The sequence below is a fragment of the Muscardinus avellanarius genome, assembly GCF_963383645.1.
Source record: "Muscardinus avellanarius genome assembly, chromosome: 14".
NCBI lineage: Eukaryota > Metazoa > Chordata > Mammalia > Rodentia > Gliridae > Muscardinus > Muscardinus avellanarius.
The window spans coordinates 77,834,636-77,856,666 of NC_137800.1; the positions used below are offsets into that span (position 1 = coordinate 77,834,636).

Here is a 22,031-nt window from a genome sequence, read left to right on the forward strand (position 1 = left end):
GCTAGGTAAATTCAAGTCTTTAATCTTAAGGGGAATTTATAGGTCATCAGTGTAATATTTCTCATGAAACTGAGGCTGACTAACTGAACTTATGTGGCTATGACTTCTTGTAGCTGCATAGTATTGGAGTTAAAAAATGCTTCATATATATTACATATATGTTACATATATATTTTTAATTCAGTACCTGAGGATTGAGCTAGGGGTGCTCTAGCATTGAACTATGTTTTCAGCCCTTTTTATTTTGAGACAGAATCTCACTAATAGATACCTAGAACTTGTAATCACCCTGCCTCAGCCTCCCAAGTGCTTGGGATTACAAATGTGCACCACTGCGGCCCATTCCATGTGTTTTATATTCCTTTATTGCTTTTCCTCTCAATTGCTGGTATTTGTGAAATCAATTTTCTGGGTGCTTTAAACTTTGTTATTTTAGGAAAACATAATATATAATGGAGGAAGTAGTCCCCATGTAAGTTCCAGTTGGCTCTAGAACCAAGCACAAAAATATTTGACTATTTTTATAATGCTGTTGATGGAGACAGATCTTATGGGTTATGGAATTATTTGTTCTTCTGCGGTCTCGAGAACAAAAGAATGCCACTTATAAATATGTTATATTAAAGTATACAAAAAGAGGGCCTGGTGGTGCATGCTTATAATCCCAGCACTTGGGAGGCTGAGAAAGTAGGATCACACAGGTTCGAAGCCAGCCTCAGCTACTTAGTGAGGCTCTCAGCGACTGAGTGAGACCCTGTTTCCAAATAAAGTATAAAATAGGTCTGGGAGTATAGCCCAGAGGTAGAAAGCCCCTGGGTTCTACCCCCAGTACCACACACACAAAAAAGTATACAAAAGACATAATCATTAGCCTTGTCCCAAATTTCTTCATTTTTTATTTATCCATGATATACAGAGTTAGATGATGATTTATTTTTATTGATTATTGATTAATAAATTTTTATTATTATAAATAATGTTTAGTATTTGAAGTTTTTGCTAAGTATATTTTAGATACTCCCCCCGTTTCACAAATGAGTAATTATGTGAGATAATGAATATGTTACTTTGCTTCACTATATGAACCATTTTCCTATCAATAGGTAGTATGTTGTATACCCTAAATATATACAGCTAATTTTATTTATATATATATTTAGATAAGTATTTTTAAATAAAATTTTAAATTAAATATTGGTACTGGGGATTGAACCCAGCAGCATCCTACCTCTAAGCTACACCCTGAGCCACCAGCACCTTCACCCCCTTTATTTATTTTTAAACAAGGTTTTCCTAAGTTGCTGCAGCTGGCCTCAAACCTGGAACCCTTCTGTCTCAGCCTCCCACGTGTTAGGATGACAGGCATGAGCCACCATGCCTGGCTAAATTTTTTTTTTTTTTTAGTTGGAATAGATGACTACTTAGCCTCTGAACATTTTAAGAGATGGTAATTTAACAGTAGCAATGAGGACATGTTAGTTAGCAACACCAAGCAAAATATCAGAAGAGCGAAGTAAAAGAATTGAAGGTAGTTCCTTTTTTTGTGGTACTGGGGATGGGACCCAGGGGCATTCTGCCTCCAAACTGCACTGCCCCCGGGCCCTATTTTTTATTCTTTATTTTGAAACAAGGTCTTACTAAGTTGCAGAGGGCATCACTAAGTATCTGAGGCTGGCGGCGAACCTGTGATCCTCCCGTCTCAGCCTCCCAAGTACCGGAATTACAAGCATGTGCCACCACGCCTGGCTCCCAAGGTAGTTACTTTTAAGAAAGTAGGGAAGCTGGGAAGTTATGCTGAGCTGGTTAGCTCTTGTAGGTTATATGCCTATTGTGAGATGATATCAGAATCAAAATTAAAGCACTTAGGTCATACCCTAACAAAACTGATCTAAGAGGCCATGAAGGAGGAGCCTTCATTGACATAGAAACCATTCACAGAATACCCTAAACTCAGTGTTTGGAGAAGCTGCTTACAATGATGTTTCCCCAACAGCAGCCACCTCCACCAGGAGCTACTGAGGATCCCACAACAAGACTCTGTACGCAGTGCTGTCTCAAAGCAGCTGGCCGGGGCCCTCCTTTTCTTTTAAAATTTCTCTTTGCCTAGACCCCTTAGGGTGCACCTAGGGGTGCCCTGGCACTGAATCCTGTATTGCAGTCCCTTGCTATTCCCAAATAAACTCTTTGGTTTAGAGAGACAGACTCTGTTGCTCAGTTTAAACTAACAATGTCAACTGATTTGGGGGAAAATTAAAAATGAACGCTCACAGGAATTTAAGTTTAACACAGTGGCTGAAAGCAAGCTACACTCACGAAAAAAAGAGTGCCGAGGCCAACTCCTCCGACCTGACGTCTTCTTCAGCCGCTGCTGTGCTTTGGTGACCCTTTGTGCGTGTCCTCGGGGTTCACCTGTTGAGGGCTTGGTCCTCAGTCATTTCCAACATAGAAATAAAGTAAATGAAAAAGTTATGATCAGTGGCTCTGAGTGGTACAGGAAGCCAGTAGACCCGGACTATGGTGAAGTGAAGGCTCTCAATGTAACTGATTAAACACATTTAATAAACTTTTGAATTTATTATGCAAACAGATATTTGTAAAGCTTTAAGTGATTAAATAAATGCCTATCCTTGGAGTAGAGCATAGTTATGAAATTCTTTGAAAATATAAATATGTAAAGGCCCTAAGACTTTGACATTGTTGATGCTCACTTTGAGCATAATTCCTTTAAAATCCTCAGAGGCAGTTCTTTGAGTTTTTCTAAGATACTCTTGTCATTTTACATTCTAAACACATATGTCAGTTGGCTTTAAAACACACATATACACACTCGAGAATTCTCTCCCAGTGGAAGTGCGGAATGAATACAATATTTAATTTAAAATTTTATTTAAAAATACTTATCTAAATATATATATATAAATAAAATTAGCTGTATATATTTAGGGTATACAACATACTACCTATTGATAGGAAAATGGTTCATATAGTGAAGCAAAGTAACATATTCATTATCTCACATAATTACTCATTTGTGAAACGGGGGGAGTATCTAAAATATACTTAGCAAAAACTTCAAATACTAAACATTATTTATAATAATAAAAATTTATTAATCAATAATCAATAAAAATAAATCATCATCTAACTCTGTATATCATGGATAAATAAAAAATGAAGAAATTTGGGACAAGGCTAATGATTATGTCTTTTGTATACTTTTTTGTGTGTGTGGTACTGGGGGTGGAACCCAGGGGCTTTCTACCTCTGGGCTATACTCCCAGACCTATTTTATACTTTATTTGGAAACAGGGTCTCACTCAGTCGCTGAGAGCCTCACTAAGTAGCTGAGGCTGGCTTCGAACCTGTGTGATCCTACTTTCTCAGCCTCCCAAGTGCTGGGATTATAAGCATGCACCACCAGGCCCTCTTTTTGTATACTTACAGTATGTACAAGAAGTCCATGGTGCCTCTCTCCTCTTAGAGAGAGAAGCAAGACAAGAAAGATAGGCAGGGATGCAGGAGCTGGACCCCGAGGCTGAGCAGGGGCTAAGCCCTAAGAGCACGCTGCAAGTGGCAGGTGCAGGGCGTCCCCAGGAGTAGAGAGGGTGAATGAACGAAGGCATGGCCTTTCTTCAGCTACCCAAGAGGCCCGTGGTCGGCACTTGGTTGGAGCACCACTTCCTGCCTCTGTCTTCATTACTGAAAATGGTCAAGATTAGCGTGTAGTATAGAAGCCTGCACTGCCTGGGCACCTTTTTTCTTTTTTCTTCTCTTTTTTACTTGAATAAAAGTAAGTTAATTTCTGAGAAAGCAAGTACATAACACGAGTTCTATATAACTAAGTTTTTTGAGGTGTCGAGTGCACACAGGTACAGCTCAGCTCCTTTTTCCTGCATGCCCTTTTTCTAATTTTCTAGCTCTTTTACCACCTTCGCCTTCCCCACCCCCCATTTATAGTGGCACCCTTTCTGCCCATGGCTGGATCTACTGCTTGGCAAAAAGCCAACCTCAGAAATTTTCATCCACCACTATCTCTGTGGTAACCTTGCTCTGTAACATAAAAAAGAATCGACTGATTTCTGCATTGACATAAAGACGAGAGAATAGAGAAGATTGAGCTGTATATTAAATTGTCCACTAGTTATCAAATAAAGACTCCTTTGTCATAAAGGCCAAAGATAAAAAAAAGAAAATGTGTATGTTTAATATATGGAACAAAAATAAGTCTATTTTTGACATAGTACTTGAGGAGAAGATAGGTCAAAAAGCCCAGCCACCCCTGAAATGAATTTTAGACTTGTATTATTGGTGTGATGGGGCAGAGAGAGATATCAGCGATGGCCGCACGGCTGATAGAAATGATTTTTTACAGTAGGTGCTAAATTAGATGGAGAAAGTAGGAGAGTTATCAAACCTGCGTCGTCAAGTCTGACCTTGCGGGTCCCTCTCGGGGGATCGTAATAAAAACGAGTTGTGGGCTTATCTAGAGACGCAGCAATAACTGTACAGAACAATTTTCAAGCTTCTGCTCAAATGGGGTGACGCCAGGGTTTCCCGGGGTCGCGGAGGAGATGCATTGGTTTTGATCAGCCTTGAGAACTGAATAGCAGCTTATCTGCGGGTCAGAGAAATTTCGTTTTCTTCATTCTTTTTTCATCATCCCCCTCTCTCCCCGAGGCACTCTGGAAGCTGATGTAAGGCTCCCCATCTTCACAGGGTTTGTGCAGACCCGAATCCACATCCGCTATCACGGGCTCCCAAGCCCTCAGTGAGGACGTCTCCACATAGTAAATGAAAAGGAATATGGAATGACAATATGGAAATCCACCGACCTCCGGTGCTAATTAGCAAAACCCACACTGCGCGGACTTATGCAGCTGCAAAATGTGACTCTCTCCTACTTACATCTGTCACGTGACTTCCTTTTTTCATTTTGCATAATTGTAAACAATCCTTACTAAAATAATGTGCAGCCATCAGATGTTATTCTTAGGCAAGGGGGGAAAAGTTGAATAAACCCTCTTGTCCCTACCCTTCCTGAATCCAAGACATTTATAACATATAGCTTTAATGACAAAAGTGGAGAATGCAGATAACATATTTGCTGCCCCACACTCTGCAGTTTGTAAGAGTAGACTGACTGACTTCAGAGGGTGTGTGTGGGGGGGGGTATGGTGATCAAACCCAGGGGACATTCTACCTATGACCTACACTCCCAGCCCTATTGCCCTAATTTTTATTCTTTTTTTTTTTTCTGGTGATACTGGGGGTGGAACCCAGGGGCTTTCTACCTCTGGGCTCTACTCCCAGACCTATTTTGTATTTTATTTGGAAACAGGGTCTCACTAAGTTGCTGAGAGCCTCACTAAGTAGCTGAGGCTGGCTTCGAACCTGTGTAATCCTCCTGTCTCAGCCTCCCAAGCACAGGGATTACAAGCGTGCACCACCAGACGTGGCTTTGAAACCAGGTCTCACTGGGTTGCAGAGGCCTTGCTAAGTAGCTGAGGCTGGCCACGAACCTGTGATCCTCCTGTCTCAGTTCCCCAAGCACCAAGATTACAAGTGTGTGTCACCAAGCCTGGCTTAATGGAAAGTATTTTGAAAATAACTTGAAAACAAAAGAACTGAAAAAAGTAGCATTATTTTACAGCTTTGAACGTCTATTTAATGTTTCTCTCTTTAGAAGGTAACAGTATTCTATTGTTTCTGCATTTAATGTTTGATTTATGTCATGAAGCCTCTGGAAAGGTCACTGCACACTCTTGTGTGAAAGAGAAAAAGATACTGGAGATGGAACCTAAGGGCATTCCTTCTCTGAGCCACGTGCTCAGCTTCCTTTACTTTGAAACAGGGTCTCAGTAGGTTGCTGAGAGTCTGGCTAAATTGTTGAGGCTAAGCTCAAACCTGTGATCCCTCTGACTTCAGAGTTTTAACAGCCTAGCAGTCAATCCCTCTAAAATATCACTGCAAGAACAGTTGTCTTGTCATATGCTAAAGCAATGTGTTAAATTTTAGAAATACCAGTGATGCCGGGCGTGGCGGCGCACGCTTGTAATCCCCACGCTTGGGAGGCAGAGACAGGAGGATCGCGCAGGTTTGAAGCCAGCCGCGCGCTCTGGCTTAGGAGACCCTGTTTCCAAATAAAAAATGTAAAAAATAGGCCTGGGAGTGTAGCCCGGAGGTAGAAGGGCTTCCAGGAACCCCAGTACCACCAAAAAAAAAAAAAAGAAAAAGAAAAAGAAAGAAAGAAAAGAAAGAAATACCAGTGAAGTGTCTTCAGGCAGGGATAACGTATGTATCTATGAACTGATCTGGAAACACAGGTTGAATTTCCTGTATCATTGGGAAAGCTTTGGACCCTAACAGTATTTCAGGTTTCAATTTTTTTTCTCAGATTTTGGAATATTTTAATAGACTTTCTGTATTGTACATCTCTAGTCCCAAAATCTGAAATCCAAAATGCTCTGAAGTCCAAAGATATCAGATTTTTTTTTTAATTGGACATGCTCAACCAGGACTAAAGTATTTGGAAAGAAAATTCAACAGGAATTAGATTAAACTTTCTTTTCTTTGCTTTGTCGAACAATTTAGCTGCAGAATAACAGAAGGGAGGGAGGACCTTGGACACAGTATTGATTTTTGTGCTCTTGGGTATTGAATATAGTGTCTAATATATGGAGAACAAGTCAGTTGTCTGACTGCATTCTGAACTGTTGCTTGTTGTTTTATTTTAAGGGAAGGGTAAACCATGGTAGAAGCTATTGATTTTCTCCCTCCTTACATTTTTCTACCAAACAAAAGTTACAAAGTGCTGTCTCTCCTCTAACCTACATATAACTTGCTTTCACAGGCTGGAGCAAGCCTTAGGAGGCTGTGAACATGCTAAAAAAAAAAAAAAAAAAAGTCTGCATTATGAAGTGTAAAGCAAAATCCCATGGGTGGCAAGTTCCAAATTCTGGAATATTTACAATTCTTATTTTGAGTTCCCATTCTTAATTATAGAAATAATAGTTCTGCCATAGAAGTGACTTAGTCAACTGTGTGAGAGTAATGAATGGGGCATTCGTTGGCACGGCCCCTTCGTGGGTGGCATTGATACAGGTGTTAATGCCCAGAACTTTTGGGATTTACTCAGCAACCATTTCAGTACTTACTGGGTGCTCAGTTGCCAGTTGATTACACACAATACTTGATTGGTCCTCCCCACTCATTCCCAAGCTTGGTTGAGTCCACTGGCTTATCTCCTGCCTCACTGGTATGGCGCCTATAGCATGACTGAGATGTAGAAAATGAAATGGATGAATAGGACTTTCTATTAATCACCCAAGTCCTACAGTGCAGAGAATGGATTTTAGACGCAGGACGTGAAAATGGAATCAGAAAACCCAGATGTAGGGCTCTTCTGAGGAACAGTGGCTGCCCATCTACGCTCCGGGGAATGACCAAGTCCTGCTGAGGTGGTCTTAGCCTACAGATGCTCAGGAATCGAGGGGTCAGATAACGTAGGGGGGTGCGGGGTAGGATCTCTGTCGGGAATGAAGGACAAAGGAATGGGGAGATCAAGGTTCCTGGCAAGAAATAAGGTTGAAATGTTGTGCCTGAATTGACATCTGGGGAAAGGGGACCTGGGTAGATAGTTTGAGGAACTAGGAGGCTCGGTGAACATAGGCCCCAAGTGGGGTGGCATTTATGGGATGGACAGCATTTATTGGATATTTCCTATAAGCCAGGCACTCTAATAAAGTCACAAGGAGAAAGGATGCCCCTCTAGGAGATGTTAACACCATCAAAGCAGCTAAGAGATCTGCAGGATCATAGGGTTAGTGGGATGATTTCTGTTTGAGGGAATTCAGGATGAAAGAGAGGATCTTTGAACTGGACTTTCTAAATGAGTCTGATACATAGAGATGGAGGTGAGACATTCCAGGCCACTTAAAACTGTAAAACACACACACACACACACACACACACACACATACACACACACACACACACACACACACACACACATTGCAGAGTATACAAAAGTAGGAATCAGCCGTGGTTGGCCCGTAGAGCATATTTTGCTAAACCTTAATTTGGAGCTTGGAGACTGGGCTCAGGTGGTCCAGGAAAGAAAACAGTTCTCTGATGAGCTGGCTCAGGGGCACGGCTTTCTCTACTGTGGTCAGAGAGCAGAGTAAGGATTGTGACAGTGACTTCACAGCAACTCATGTTCTCGCCCTCTGCTTGGGGCACCAGGAGTTACCATGCGGAGAGCTTCAAGTGACCACCGGGCAGGGTGTGGGACCTGCTGCCCCTGACTTTGTCTTTGGTGAAAAGCTGCCTCTGACCTGTTGTTCATACTGGCTACTCATTTGGGCAACAAAAACTACTAAAATTAGTTAGGTCTCCTTCTCTCCTTAGGCACCTGCCGTGCATTTGTTGCCAGAGAATGACCTTTCCTGCAGATAAATGTTTTTCCAATGAAGCGTCTTGGCTAGGAAGTATGGCCAGTTCCATTTTATTTTATCGGCTCTCACCACATTAATGCAGAATACACTCCTTGCATTTGTTTGTTAATGGCCCTTCTCCTCCAGTCCCACTCCCCGGCCCCTGTATTTTGAAACGGTTTTGCTAAGTTGCTGAGGCTGGCTTTGGTTCTGCAATCATCCCGTCTCGGCCTCCCAGGTGCCGGGATGATGAACGTGCCTGGTTATGTGCACATCATGATGGTTGGATGGACGGACGCACTTCTTTGCTTTTAACTCCCACTCTTAGAAGTGAGTGACAATGTGCCCCAGCTGTGGGGAGGTGACAGAACTGATGACCATCCTGGAATTTGCTGTGGCTTACTGGAGAGAAGGAAATTGAAAAGTAGTCAGTGTTTCTGTCCATCTCAGTTATGTTACTGATCTTGCCAGAGACTAAGGGGTGAAAAATATGTAGGCTAGAGAGCAGGCTTGCTTGATTCCCTGCGGTCACAGAAGAGTTATTTTTCATAGAAGAACAAGGACACATTATATATACATGCACCTTGTAAAGGAGAAGCCGAGGGGTGGCTGGAGGGGTAGCTCAGTGGTGCAGTCCTTGCTTAGCAGGTACAAGGCGTGGAGTTCCATCCCTGGATGAAGGGAAAGAAGATCATAGTTTTGAAGAATTGGCTTGTTTTCTGTGTACTGGGGAGAGGGGAGTTTGATCGCTAGTTGCATTTTTACGTCATCGATTTTCTGATATACTTCTGAAATTTGAGGTTGATTGTTTAAATTCCCAGGATCTCTTTCCCCCTCTTCTCCCCGATCTTGAATGAGCAGTACCATCTCAGAGACAACATCGACATGCTTAGAGTAGAAGAGTAAGACTGTGATTGGGTGCTGATAGGCCACCAAGTGCTTTTAATTAAGCTTTCCTGTTTCATACACTGATAACAAAGTCAGGGTCTGGGCTTATTAAATTAGCTTCCCATTTACGTTTCAGAAGCACTCACCAAGCAGGGAACTGGATACATGGCAGCCGCGCATCTACAGCCAAAGCCTCAATGTGCCCCAGAGGAATTCCCATGTGCAGAGTCCATTTTTAAGTAAAGGAAGAGGTCAGGAAATAAGGCAGAGCTTCAGCCATAATTGAGATAAGAATGGAAGTAGCTATTAGGATTCAGAAACAGAAAAGTAATAACTGAAAGGCAGCGGGGAGCTGATAGAGCAGTGTGGAGGTCTCCAGTTGGAAGACCCCTTGGGGAGCAACCAGCCCGGTTCCTGGTTCTTCACATTGGGAATCCCCTAGAGTTTGCCAGGCTCCTTCAAGACCAGTGACATCGGTGACACTTGAGAGCAGGACAGGAGCAGGACCCCTCATTATTCTAACCTGCAAAGATGTTTGCCAGGATTCTAACCTCGGTCTCTCTTGTCTTCTCTCCTCCCTCGCTCTGAACGCTCCCTGTCATCTCAGCCTTTCCCTACTTTAAACGACCCCCGTGGGCTCATGACACCCAAGTCTGTGGCCCGCATCTGCCTTCTGAGCCATGCCTTTATATTTAATGTCTCATGATTTTCCCTAGTGCCTTCCAGCAACCTCAGATCCATACTATTCAAAATTGAGTTCCTGTTGCCTCCCCCTCCGTCCCCAAGCCTGCTTCTCCTTCTAGATTCCTGTGTCAGGGAAAGTGCTTATCTCTCCCCCATTAGCTGAGCCAGAAATCCGGGAGTCTTCCTCTGCTTTTCCCTGCCTTCTACTCTTATCTAATCAGTCACAAAGTGCTGTCCCCTGCCTCTTAGCTATTTCACAGACTTGGTCACATTCTCATCTAGCCTCAGATTCTCCTCAGGGGTACTTTTGGGGAATAGTTGTAACTTTGCATGCCTCTGCCTTCAGCCTCCTGTGTAGACTCTGTCCATTTAACCATTTCTCTCTCCTCCTCCTGCTCCTCCTCCTCCTCTCCCTTCCTCCTCCTTCTTCCTCTGTCTGTCTGTCTGTCTTTCTCTCTCTCTCATACACACACACACACACACACTCCATAAAGGAAATTGAACCCTAGGCACTCTACCACTGAGTTACACCCCTTGCCCTTTTTATTTTATTTTTTCATTCTGAGACTGGTCTCACCAAGTTCCCCATGCTAGCCATAAACCTGTGATCCTCTTGCCTCAGCCTCCCAACTAACTGGGATCACAGGTCTGTGCCACTGCACCTGGCAAGCCCTGCCCTTAATTCTGCAGCGCTCTTTCCTTTCCTCTTCGCCTCCATGTGCCTGGCTTGGCCTGCTTCAAATGGCCTAAGCTATCCACAGACTCACTTCTTTTACTCCTACTTTTATTTTAAAAAATACTGAACTTTTCAGTTAGCAGTAATATTTTCCTTCTCCAGCCATATATGGTCACGTTGCAGACTGCTCAGTGGTCCCAGTGTTGCACCCTCAGTGGTCCCAGTGTTGCACCCATCCTGACACTGGAGCCTGAGCAGAAAGTGTCACAAACATCCCAGCGAAGCACCGGGCTTGCCTGGCTCAGGCGCATCCTTGCTCCTTCTCTCCTAAGGTTCCCTGGCTGCCTCACTCGCTGCCCCCATCCCCAGGTCCCAGTCCCTCCCGAGGCCCCTGTGACTCTCCCAGCTGGTTATCTTACACCTCCTGGCTCTCTGAGCCCCTTTGCCTCAGGATGCATCCTCTGACTTCCCTGTGGATTATGTATCCCTGGTAGGTGGTATCTCAGCAGCCCCGAATGAATCCCTGGCCTTTCTTGCCTGGGATTGGACTCCGATCTCTTTGGAATTTTCCTAGAGTATCTCACTCAGCTCCCACCAGTCCCTCCTGTCTCTTGCCCCAGTGCAGGAGCCTGACAGGGATCAACTTTCAGAACCCGCTGGTCTGGTTTGCTGGTCTGGTTTGCAGCACTCCCTTTATCTTTCCTCTTAACTTTCTGCTACTACCTGCCAAAGTCAGCTAATGGCTTCCTACCAGGGGGAAAAAAAAAAAAAAAAAAAAAACTGTGCTGAAACTCAAACCTGCTCATGCTGGTGTGTGTATGGGGGGAGGGGGGTTAGGGATTGAACAGAGGGGCATTCTACCTCCCAGTTATATTTCTATTTCTTTCTTTCTTTTTTCTTTCTTTCTTTCTTTCTTTCTTTCTTTCTTTCACAAGTGTCACTAAGTTGTTGAGGCTGGCCTTGAACTTGCAAACCTCCTGTTTCAGCCTTCCAAGCACTGGAATGACAGGCCTGTACCACCACACCCAGCTCATGGGTGTCCTTGCCACAAAGAATGATGAAGACTTTCTAAACATTTAAATGACACTGTCCTATACCTAAAATGCACCAATCACCCAGAGAGCTTGTGGACTTTGTCATTTTTTAAGCATCCATAGATAGAAATGATAGCCATAGTAGTCTTGTTATAGCTTATAACAGTGCTATTATATTTTGGGAAACTCCAGTCTCCCTCTAGAAAAAGGGTGCAGGAAGTTCTGACTTAGTGTGGGCACCCCCATGGAGTGCAGTGGTGGGCGTTGCTCACTTATTGTATAACCTCCTGTTCCAAACGCAGGCTCTCCTCTCGTGTAGGGCAGCTCTCGGATATGAGCTCTGTCGTATACCTTTTATAAAAATTGAAATGATCACATCATCTGGCAACCTGGGCAGTTAGAAATGCTCCCTACGGGGCCTTTAGTTTTGTCTGGCTTTGTCTGAAAGGGAATTTAAAAACGAACAGGAGAAAAAGGGGCCATGGATGTTTTCTGTCCTCAGAGAGTAGAGTATAAAAGCAATTTGTTAGGGGGCCGTAGGTTGCAGATTGTGAGTATGCAGCTTCTCCAGAATCCTGAAGTTTTACCAAGCTTGCCTGCTTGCCTGCGTTCTCACCCTCCCTCCACAGCCTGCGCTGCCCGCGGGACTCTGCTCTGCTTGCCCTTAGACTTCCTCCCCTCCCCTGGCCGTGCCTTGCAGTCAAGGTGAAGGGGCGTTGAAGGTACCCAAGCAACCGAGAGCTGTCTGTTGCACTCACTGTACTTCGACCACCCTCATTCCAAGTTCATCACACAACTTGTTTAACATGTTTACTTTTTAAACACTTGGAGCATTAACAGGTGGTTGCATGACTGAGATGTTTGTTTTAACAGGCTGAGAAGTGGGAGGTAATTTAGACCTCTGTGATGCAATAGGAAAATACCTAATTATCCATTTTTGGCTCAGCTTTTGGTTTCAGTTAAAGCTGCTGAAAGCAAAGCTCAACAAGTTATGCAGAGGAGTGCTTTTGCCGTTGCCTTTATACAGTGCAGCCTCACCAGTCGCAACGGACACATCTTAGTTACTTATATGTGAAACCTTCTGAGTGGTCTTTTGGCTCAGGCTTAGACAAGGATCTCTTTCCTGAGCTGCTGTGATTAGCAGTCGCGGTGGCAATCTACAAGGCTCTGAAAGCCCCGTATCTGTCTCAGCCTGCCCTAGAAACCAACTTGCAGCATTCGCTGCCTGTGCATAGAACGCACTGAGGGTTAAATCCTGGAAGTAAGAAGCTTAATTGTAGATATGCCTGTACAGTCATCCATGTGTGTGAGGATGTATGTTATGGATGGATCCTGAACCATCTTCACTAAGCAGGGAATTTTACTGATAGTTAATTGTTCATAATTTGAAGGTGGGTTGTTGTTTTTATGGTACTGAGGGTTGAACCCAGGGACACTACCACTGAACTACATCCTGAACCCTTTTCATTTTTTATTTTGAGACATGGTCATACTACATTGTCCAGGCTGCCCTTGAACTTGTGACCCTCCTGCCTCAACCTCCCGAGAACCTGGGATTATAGGTGTGTGTCACCATGCCTGGCTGACTTCCAGTTAAGGAACTACTGGTAGTAGTAGACATGATCAGGCATAGAGATTGTAAATAGGGGTGGCTAACAGTTGCTGTAAAGGGCCCGATGTTAAATACTTTAGTGTTTGTAGATCATACATTCTCTGTCATAACTACTCTGTTATTGTAGCATGACAGCCATATAGACAGTAACAATGAGTGGGTATAGCCATGTTTCAATAAAACTTTATTTTCAAAAATAGAGGGTGGACTGGATTGGTCCATGAACCATAATATGCCAACTCTAGGTCTGGATTCCAGGAAATATATATCTGGCTATATAGCTGACCTCAGAGGAGGAACAGCAGTGGTTTTCAGATAACTGCAATAATACATACAACCTTTAGTATCCATGGCCAAGACTTTATTATATTTGTGTATAAGTTCGTCATTAATTTAAAAAGGGCATTACTTTCCTGCTTGCTTCTTGGGGGACTAATCCAGATAGTGTTGTTTATTTATACCACTTCTCTCCCCAAATTATTTGAAGTAGTTTATGACTAAAAAAAAACCATATAGGATTTGGGGTGTCGCTCAGTGGTAGAGCATGTGTTTAATGTACATGAGGCCCTGAGTTCCATCCCCAGAACAAAACAAACAAACAAAAAAAATCAAAAGGCATATGTAGCTCTTAGCCTTCAAGATAGAGGCAAAATCAAAACCCACATAAAAAGGTCACATAAAGCAACTTCTGAACATTCCTTTTCTACCTGCCAACTCAAGCTGGGAGCTCAAGCATTTCGGAAACTGATCAGTCCTTGGGATACTTCCTAAGCTACTTAAAAAAAAAATCTTCTGTAGCATAATTTTCTTTCTGGAAAAAATTATGTTCCCCAATGTGTCGTATCAAGTCTCCTACCAAAGGAAGTGTTCGTATTCATCTTTTTTTTTATTATTATTATTGAAGTGTAAGCCAAGAACTGTTATATCAACTAAGTGGGTGTTAGGAAAGGAAAGAAAATTATAAGCTAATGAAAACTTTGATGGGCAAGTGACCTCTTCAAAACAGACTCCAACGCTCGCAGAACTCATGTTTCATCAGCCTAGGGAACTGTTTGCAATCATCTTAAAGACCCGGCTCTACTCTCCAGGGGAAAAGGAATGTTACATTTCTTCATAGTTAGATGGTCAGAGGCACCTCACACAGGGCAGACGAGGCAGGAATGACTCAGTGGGCATCACAGGGTGGCTGCAAAGCCAAGTGGTTTGAAGGACTGTGACTCCTAACACAGTTCTGAAATCGGGATTCTGGTCCATGGGAAACCATGAGCTTTCACCAGTGACTAATATAAGATCCTAATCATGGTTAGATCCATCTGCGGAGCCAAGTGAATGCAGAAGATCTTTCAGAATCCAGGCAAAGGATCTGCTGAGCTGCCTGACACTGGGGAGGTTTAAAGGACATGTTCACGAGGACATCGACGTAGGGAGAGAATGCTTCCCCGGGCCAGGATTATGGGCACGGATGCATTCACAATTGAAGACGAAGAGGCCCAGTCACCTGATAGTTGGAATAACAGTATCAGAGAAAACAAGAGGCAAGACAGGAACAGTGTATCAAGGCAGACCGGACATTTGCATGTCAGAATTTTATGTTAGTGGGCTCATTGTAGCATGGACAAAAAATAAATACTATAACTTTTATAATCAACAGCTGAAAAACTTTTGTTCTAAAAATGTTTATTCTGCTCTAAATTTAAGAACGGTCTCACCTTTAAATGAAAGTCTTCAGAATTTTTAGCTTAAACTTTGGTCCCCTCTCTCCTTACTCCTCTCAGTGAGAGTGCAGATTGGCACAGTGTTTGGGGAGGAGACAGTTTCTATCCATCAAGCTAATAAGGAGTATTTGACCCTGAAATACAGTGGGGTTTTTTGTTGTTGTTGTTTTTTTTTTTTTTTTCAGGACTGGGCATTGACCCAGAGGCATCTACCTTCATTCAAGCTACCTCCCCCAGCCCTATTTTCTATTCTTTATTCTGAAACAAGGTCTCACTAAGTTGCAGAGGGCCTCACCAAGTAGCTGAGGCTGGCCATGAACCTCGATCCTCCTGTCTCAGCCTCCCGAATGCTGGGATTACAAGTGTATGCTGCCACACCCGGCTTGTGATCTATTTTTTAAACAATACAAACTCTCAGGCTGAGAAAAGTGTTCATGCAAAAATTATCATTGTATTAAATTTTTGAAATGAATTGCAGAAGAAAGTTCAGATTTTTGAAGATTTTGGACATCAGAACTCCCATAAGGGGTTACAAATCGGTGTATGGAAGTTTAGCAAGTATATAAAATGTAGAGCCGGGCATGGTGGTGCATGCTTGTAATACCAGCATTCGGGAGGCTGAGACCGGAGGATCGTGGTTCGCGGACAGCCTCAGCTACTTAGTGAGGCCCTCTGCAACTTACTGAGACCCTGTTTCAAAATAAAAGAATAAAAAATAGGGCAGGGGGTATAGCTTGGAGGTCAAATGCCCCTGGGATTCATCCCCAAACCCGATTTAAAAAAGTATATAAAAAGTGAAATTGAAGAGAGTAAAACTTCAGAATAGTGTATATAAAATAAGCTTTTTTATAATTATGTGCGTGTGTGCATAGATTTGGACCCATATGCACAGTTGCTGGTAGTGAGTATGGGGTAGGTCTCACATCTGAATGGATTAGAATGCTTTCACGGTGGGCTGTAATGAGAGGCCCACACTTCTTGTTTGTCCAGACACTGGGGAGCAGGGATGGAGAGGGGCCCTGAGTGGTACCTGGGCTCAGCTTGGAAGAGAGCCAACATTCGAAAGGAAGAGGTGTCTCTCTCCATAACCGTGCGTGAGGTCCAGGCGCCATCACTGCAGGTATAATGTAAGCCTGCCTTACTTAGACGTATTTGCTTATTCATTAATGTAGCCAATATTTGTTGAGTGTCTACTGTGAGGAAGAAACACAGATAGAACGAAGGCCGCAGACTTAAGCAGACAGCCGCGGGTGCCCGGGAAGCCCGGGAAGTCTTTTAAATGGATGAAGTCAGCGCTCACTTCTTAGTATGGTGGTCAGTATTGCAATGAAATGGAACGCACCTTAAATGCATATTGAGTTCTCTTTATCCTAACCATTATTTCTTCATTGTCTCTGCATTATGCATTTGGAAATGGAGCTTTTACAATAATTAGTTTTTTTGTTTTTGTTTTTGTTTTTGTTTTTGTTTTGGTGGTACTGGGGTTCCTGGACGCCCTTCTATATCTGGCCTACACTCTCAGACCTATTTTTTTATTTTTGGAAACAGGGTCTCTTAAGCCAGCGTGGCTGGCCTCGAACCTGCGCGATCCTCCTGTTTCCGCCTCCCAAGCACGGGGGATTACAAGTGTGCGCCACCACGCCCAGCTACAATGATTAGTTTTAATTACCAAACCTTCCAAGAAGTAGCATGGCCGTCCATGGCAGTGACTGCAGATCCTACAACGGACTCTGCTTCCCGCCCTCACAAAGGAAGACTCTTTAAGGAATACCTTTGTGTATAGGTAGATCCAGGTGTAGGCATATCTGTATAATTCTTTGCCAACTATTAACTCAAACGTTTGTGTTTTTCTTCCTCAGAAAAAGCAGAGGACGAAAGACCTTTCTCGGGTGTTTCATTCTTACAATCCGTATGATCACAAGGTAAGAGAGGCGTGTTATTAGGATATTGGATGTTAGAGCGTTTGGTGACGATAAGCATTTCAATTATCAAATCTTGTAGCACTAGTGCTCAGTTATGATACCTTCTGTCTGAATGTATACACAGGTTTGACCAATATACAGTAATTTTTAAGTACATTTAACCAATTACCTTTACTGGTCAATTTTCATTTTCTTTCTTTTTTGGGGGGGTACTGTCGATTGAACACAGGGACATTCTATCTCTGAGCTAAACCCTAGGCCCTATTTTATGTTTTATTTGGAAACAGGGTCTTATTAAGTTACAGAGAGCCGCACTGAGTTGCTTGAAGCTGGCTTCAAACCTACAGTCCTGTCTGAGCCTCCCAAGTACTGGGATTACAAGCGAGCGCCACCCCATCCAGCTTCAATTTTAATTTTCAGTCTTTTTTAAGAAAACAGAAAATTTGTATTTCTGAACTAAAGTAATAATATATTTTGTTCACATTAAAATCTAGTCACAGGGGCCTGGAACTATAGATGAGTGGCAGTTACTTAGCATACAGGAGACCCTGGGTTAGATCCCCAACAATGCCTCCCCCCAAAATAGTTACCTATTGTCACTGAAATCTCAAAACCTGAAAAGACTGGCCTGGGTGTTTTGCTGTTTTATTATTATTACAGTTGTTGACTTTGGTTGATTTGTTTTTTCCTTCCCCAAAGTATAATGAGTAAACTAAGCTTTTAGGCCTGGTAAATGTAGAACGTTGACTACCAAATCATGATTCTTCATCATTCTGGTCAATATTTTGTTAAATGGATAACCTTTAGAAAAGTAGCACACGGTATTATGTATGAAATATCCATTAACAAGAGTTTTGCTGGGCAGAAAACCAAAAAGTGTAACAATTAGTCACCCATGTAGCCATCCCAGGGCTTTATGAAGACATCTAGTCATTCTTGTTTTATTTTATATCCTATACTTTCCACCACCAATATTGGAAAAACTCACAGGCTTATAAGTATTTCACCATACCTTTGTAAAAGGGAAAAAGTCATTCAAAAAAGTACACGTAAGCCATTATAAAGAAAATGCTTAGCACTCCCACATCTTCATAGAGAAATAAATTATGAGATTGGTGAGATCTGTGTAAAACTTGTCTGCTTTGTAAGATTCCAGCAAATCTGCTAATTTGAGATGATTTCAGAAGCAAACAAAAAAATTTTCACAGTTGAAATGCTAATATAAACTTAAATCTTTATCTATGAATTTACAGGCAGACATGTGGTAGAGATTTTTTAACTAGCCAAAATAACTAGTGTGAAAGCTACTTTCCTCCTTTGAGAACACAGAGATGTCTGGATTTAGGAGGGAAAAATTGTGCCAGTTGTTCATGGAAGGTAAAAGAATTTGGATAGTTTCTAGAGTTTCCAAAGAGACCAATTGCCTGAAGCACCAGAAAGTTGTACAAGATATACTTCGTGTGACCATGGTGATACGCAGCACTGAAAATTATATCATTTCAAGTTAGTATTTTTCAAACTAAACCAATCATTTTACAGAATACAGGAACTTGTTAGAAAGAGATTGAGAGAGCCTGTGGTATCTGATAATGCAGTGGGACGTAAGACTGATAAGTAACACAACAACAGAAGATAGGAGATTGGCTAGATTTCTGATAGGCGTGTTGCACTTTTTTTTTTTTTTTTTTTTTTTTTTTAGAGATGAGGCCATTTCACTAAGATAAGTACAACCATGGCTAAAGTGAAGATTTAACAACAACAAGAGCAACAAAAAAGGCTGTGACAAATCAGAGTTTGGCCTGAGTTTGTCTAAATCTTGCCTACTTCGAGCATTTTTTAATTCAGAGCTAAGGGAAATTCCATTATTCTTTTATTAGAACTCTTAATGGAACCTAGCCATTTGCAGCTTCTACCGGCTTCCTCTTCATATCCTTTGTGGCACTGTATCAAAGTCACCTTCGATGATTTGGGCTTCTCTTTTGAAGACTTCATCCCCACAAATTAGTCATCAGGCAATGAAGAATTGAATATAAATGCTAGATGGAGTTCCTTTTGATCTTTGCTTTAAGATGGGTAATAAATTATTGTAAGTAGCTAGACTGCTTGATGAGTGATTATTTTAAAGTTCCTAAGGTTTGGTCTGTTGGCCTTCTGTTTTATTCTGGATGTGTGTAATGAAGGAAAGGGGGAGATTTTTGTTTGAGGCAGCTCCTGGACCCCTTGCAACCTCCTTCCATTTTCCCAAGCTCTATTCAGGCAAATATAACCATGTTGCTTTTGCTTTTAATTCCTCTCTCTCACTCTCCCTTCTTCCTTTTCCCTCCTCCCTCCCCCCTCCTCTCTCATTGAACCCAAGGACATTGCACCCTGAGCTACATCCCCAGCCTTTTGAATCTTTTATTTCAAAACAGGGCCACACTAAGTTGATGAGGCTGGCTTCAGACCTGCGATCCTCCTGTCTCAGCCTTCTCAGTAACTTTGTCTTCATTGATTGGAATGCCCACAAAGTCCGGAACCATTAGGATAATGTAACTTGCACCGTTTTCTCAATCCTAGAATGTTGGGGTTTCCCCAGAAATAAAATAATAGAAGGTTGTGTTTTCGTGCTACTTTATGATTTTAATTACCCAATTATGTGCACGCAATTAGTGATATGTTTTAGCATAAGAAACATTTTATAAGGTGTAGTTACAGCTGGTTTGAACATCTCATGCTCAACAGGATACCTGGGGTGATTGCTAGAAAAATATACACACATACTATAAATGAAAGCTTCATAAAATAAAATGTCAATTGTTTGGAATTTGCTTTCAAAAATTCAAAGAGAGAAGTGAATAGGTTACGGAAAAATAGCATAAACCATGTGTCAAGGATCACAAAAGCTGAGTGGTGTTTGGGGCAGGAGGCGGGGGTTATTCTCCTGTTTATTTTTCCATATGATTGAAATTTTCCACAATTAAAGAAAATTCGAAGGCAAAATAAACTGGAATCTGCTCCTAGGAATGAATGTTCTGATCTTCTTTTCCTCAGTAGCTAAATTACTTTTGTCTTAACCTTTCCCATGATGGACCTTTATGCCAAAGAAGGAATACTCCGCATTTCAGTGCGTTCGTTATGCTGAGCAAACTCAGAAGTGCCACTCCTGGTCTAAAGTTGGCACAATTTCCTGGGATTTCATCCCAAATTACAGTGGGTCACTTAAATGATAGCCTTCCCTACTAGAAACTGTTAAAACAGTTGTAATTACAAAGGGGTGCTCGCACAACCATTTTGTTCCCAGTGAGTCAGCTCTATTTGCTTTTTCCTGACCCCAACCCCAGATTGCCCCTGCCTGACCCCAGACACAGGAAAGTCACCAGGTTAAGCAAACGAGTTGTTTGTGTGAGGCCAGGTGCATTTCTTAGTCATGCCCTAAAGCCATTGTTTAGGTTGTAAATGGTCAGTTGGTTTTCTCTTAAATGCTCTTGCAAAAAACAAATACAGCTCAAAGCAAAATGTCCACCCAGAAGGAGTCTTACAAAATGCTTTGTTTCTTACACTAAAAACTGGAAGAGTTGAACATTTCAGACTCAGATCTCTGGTTCCAGGTCCATTAAAACAACAACAACATATTGTCAGGAATTCTTATAATTTAAAAGAAAAAGGCTGTACGAAAGCACTTGACCAGAGTTAATTCCCATTTGTGTGTCCTTATGAAAGAGAACATTGGTAATCCAATGTTTAGAGGTAATCCAAAATAGCTGGTAATCTGATAGTATTTTATGCATTATTTTTTGTTCTGTTATTTTAATAAACATAGCTTGTGGTTTCTGAAAACAGACCTTACTAACTACCAGGAAAGGTTATAAGGCCAGAGGCCTCCTTGGTCACAGAAGGTCAGCCTGCAGTTGGGATTTTCTTTGGGATAAGTCACAGGTATTTTCAAGGAGGCTATAATTAGGACATTTTCATTAAAATTATGCAACTTAGTGTGTGCTATGCGCCGCTGTCCTGAAGAAAATATTAGTATGCACATAAGAGATGATTTTCTTTCTCTTTTGTTAGATTTTATCAGAATTGTATGTTCAGGGTGAAATCTAGGCTTATTAGCTAAACACAGATATTTATAATCTGCTAATGTAAAAAGCAGATTATATAAAATATGAAAATGTTTAGAAGGGAAAACTTCTTTCCGTTTAAGTCATAGCCATTTTGCCATCTGCAAAACTGCGTAAGTTCCTAAGTGCAGTTCATCTGAGTGAATTACTATCCACTCCACCAACAAAGTGCGTCCCTAATAGCCTCTAGGTGTTACAGTTTTTATATTTTGTGGAGAGCTTCTCATGTTTCTTTTAGTAAATTGTTAAATTAATAATTTTTCTACAGATGTAGCTATAAGTCCCAGGACAAGCATGGGAAGAAGCCTTGCTTAAAGTCCCTGTGTTGGGAAAATGGGCTTTTCTTTTCCTTTTGGTGGTGACTTACTGTTACTTTAAAAATATTTCTAAGCTGGGCGTGGTGGCACATGCTTGTAATCCCAGTACTTGGAAGACTGAGACAGGAGGATCGCAGGTTCACGGCCAGCCTCAGCTACTTAGTGAGGGCCTCGCAACTTAGAGCCTGTTTCAAAATAAAAATAAAAAATAGGGCTGGGGGTGTAGCTCAGAGGTAGAATGCCCCGGGATACCGCAAAAATAATATATATATATATATATATATATATATATAACGCATATGTAGCATAAAAGCCCCAGCTGTGTGTGGATGCGCTCAGTAATTTAGCTTGTGAGTCTAAAGACACACTTTTCTGCTTTTTTCAGCCAGGGGTTTTCCATACCGCTCTCTGGTGATTTATTTTGTTAGAATTTGTCAGAAGGCAACCTGGGCCCAGACTGTTCAAATAATTGTTTACTTTTCCTCCCTCTGCTTTACTGCCTCTTCATTCCCTCATCTACCAACAACCCATTTCCTTCCTTCCTTGCTTCCTTCCTTCCTTCCTTCCTTCCTTCCTTGCTTCCTTCCTTCCTTCCTTCCTTCGGTTCTCCCAAGCATAGATGCCTAGTTGCGGAAGCCAGTCAACTCTAATAGC

At 42.1% G+C, this 22,031-nt stretch overlaps 1 protein-coding gene across 1 annotated transcript in view; it reads left to right on the forward strand.

Annotated features, from left to right (window-relative positions):
- The window catches only part of CDKAL1 (CDKAL1 threonylcarbamoyladenosine tRNA methylthiotransferase), a gene marked incomplete at both ends in the record, with an annotated part of 604,736 nt that overhangs the window by 471,641 nt on the left and 111,064 nt on the right, over nt 1-22,031 (forward strand). The window contains one exon of the mRNA XM_080710287.1: nt 16,901-16,963. Coding sequence (XP_080566413.1) covers nt 16,901-16,963 — 63 coding nt within the window. The remainder of the gene's footprint in view (nt 1-16,900; nt 16,964-22,031) is intronic.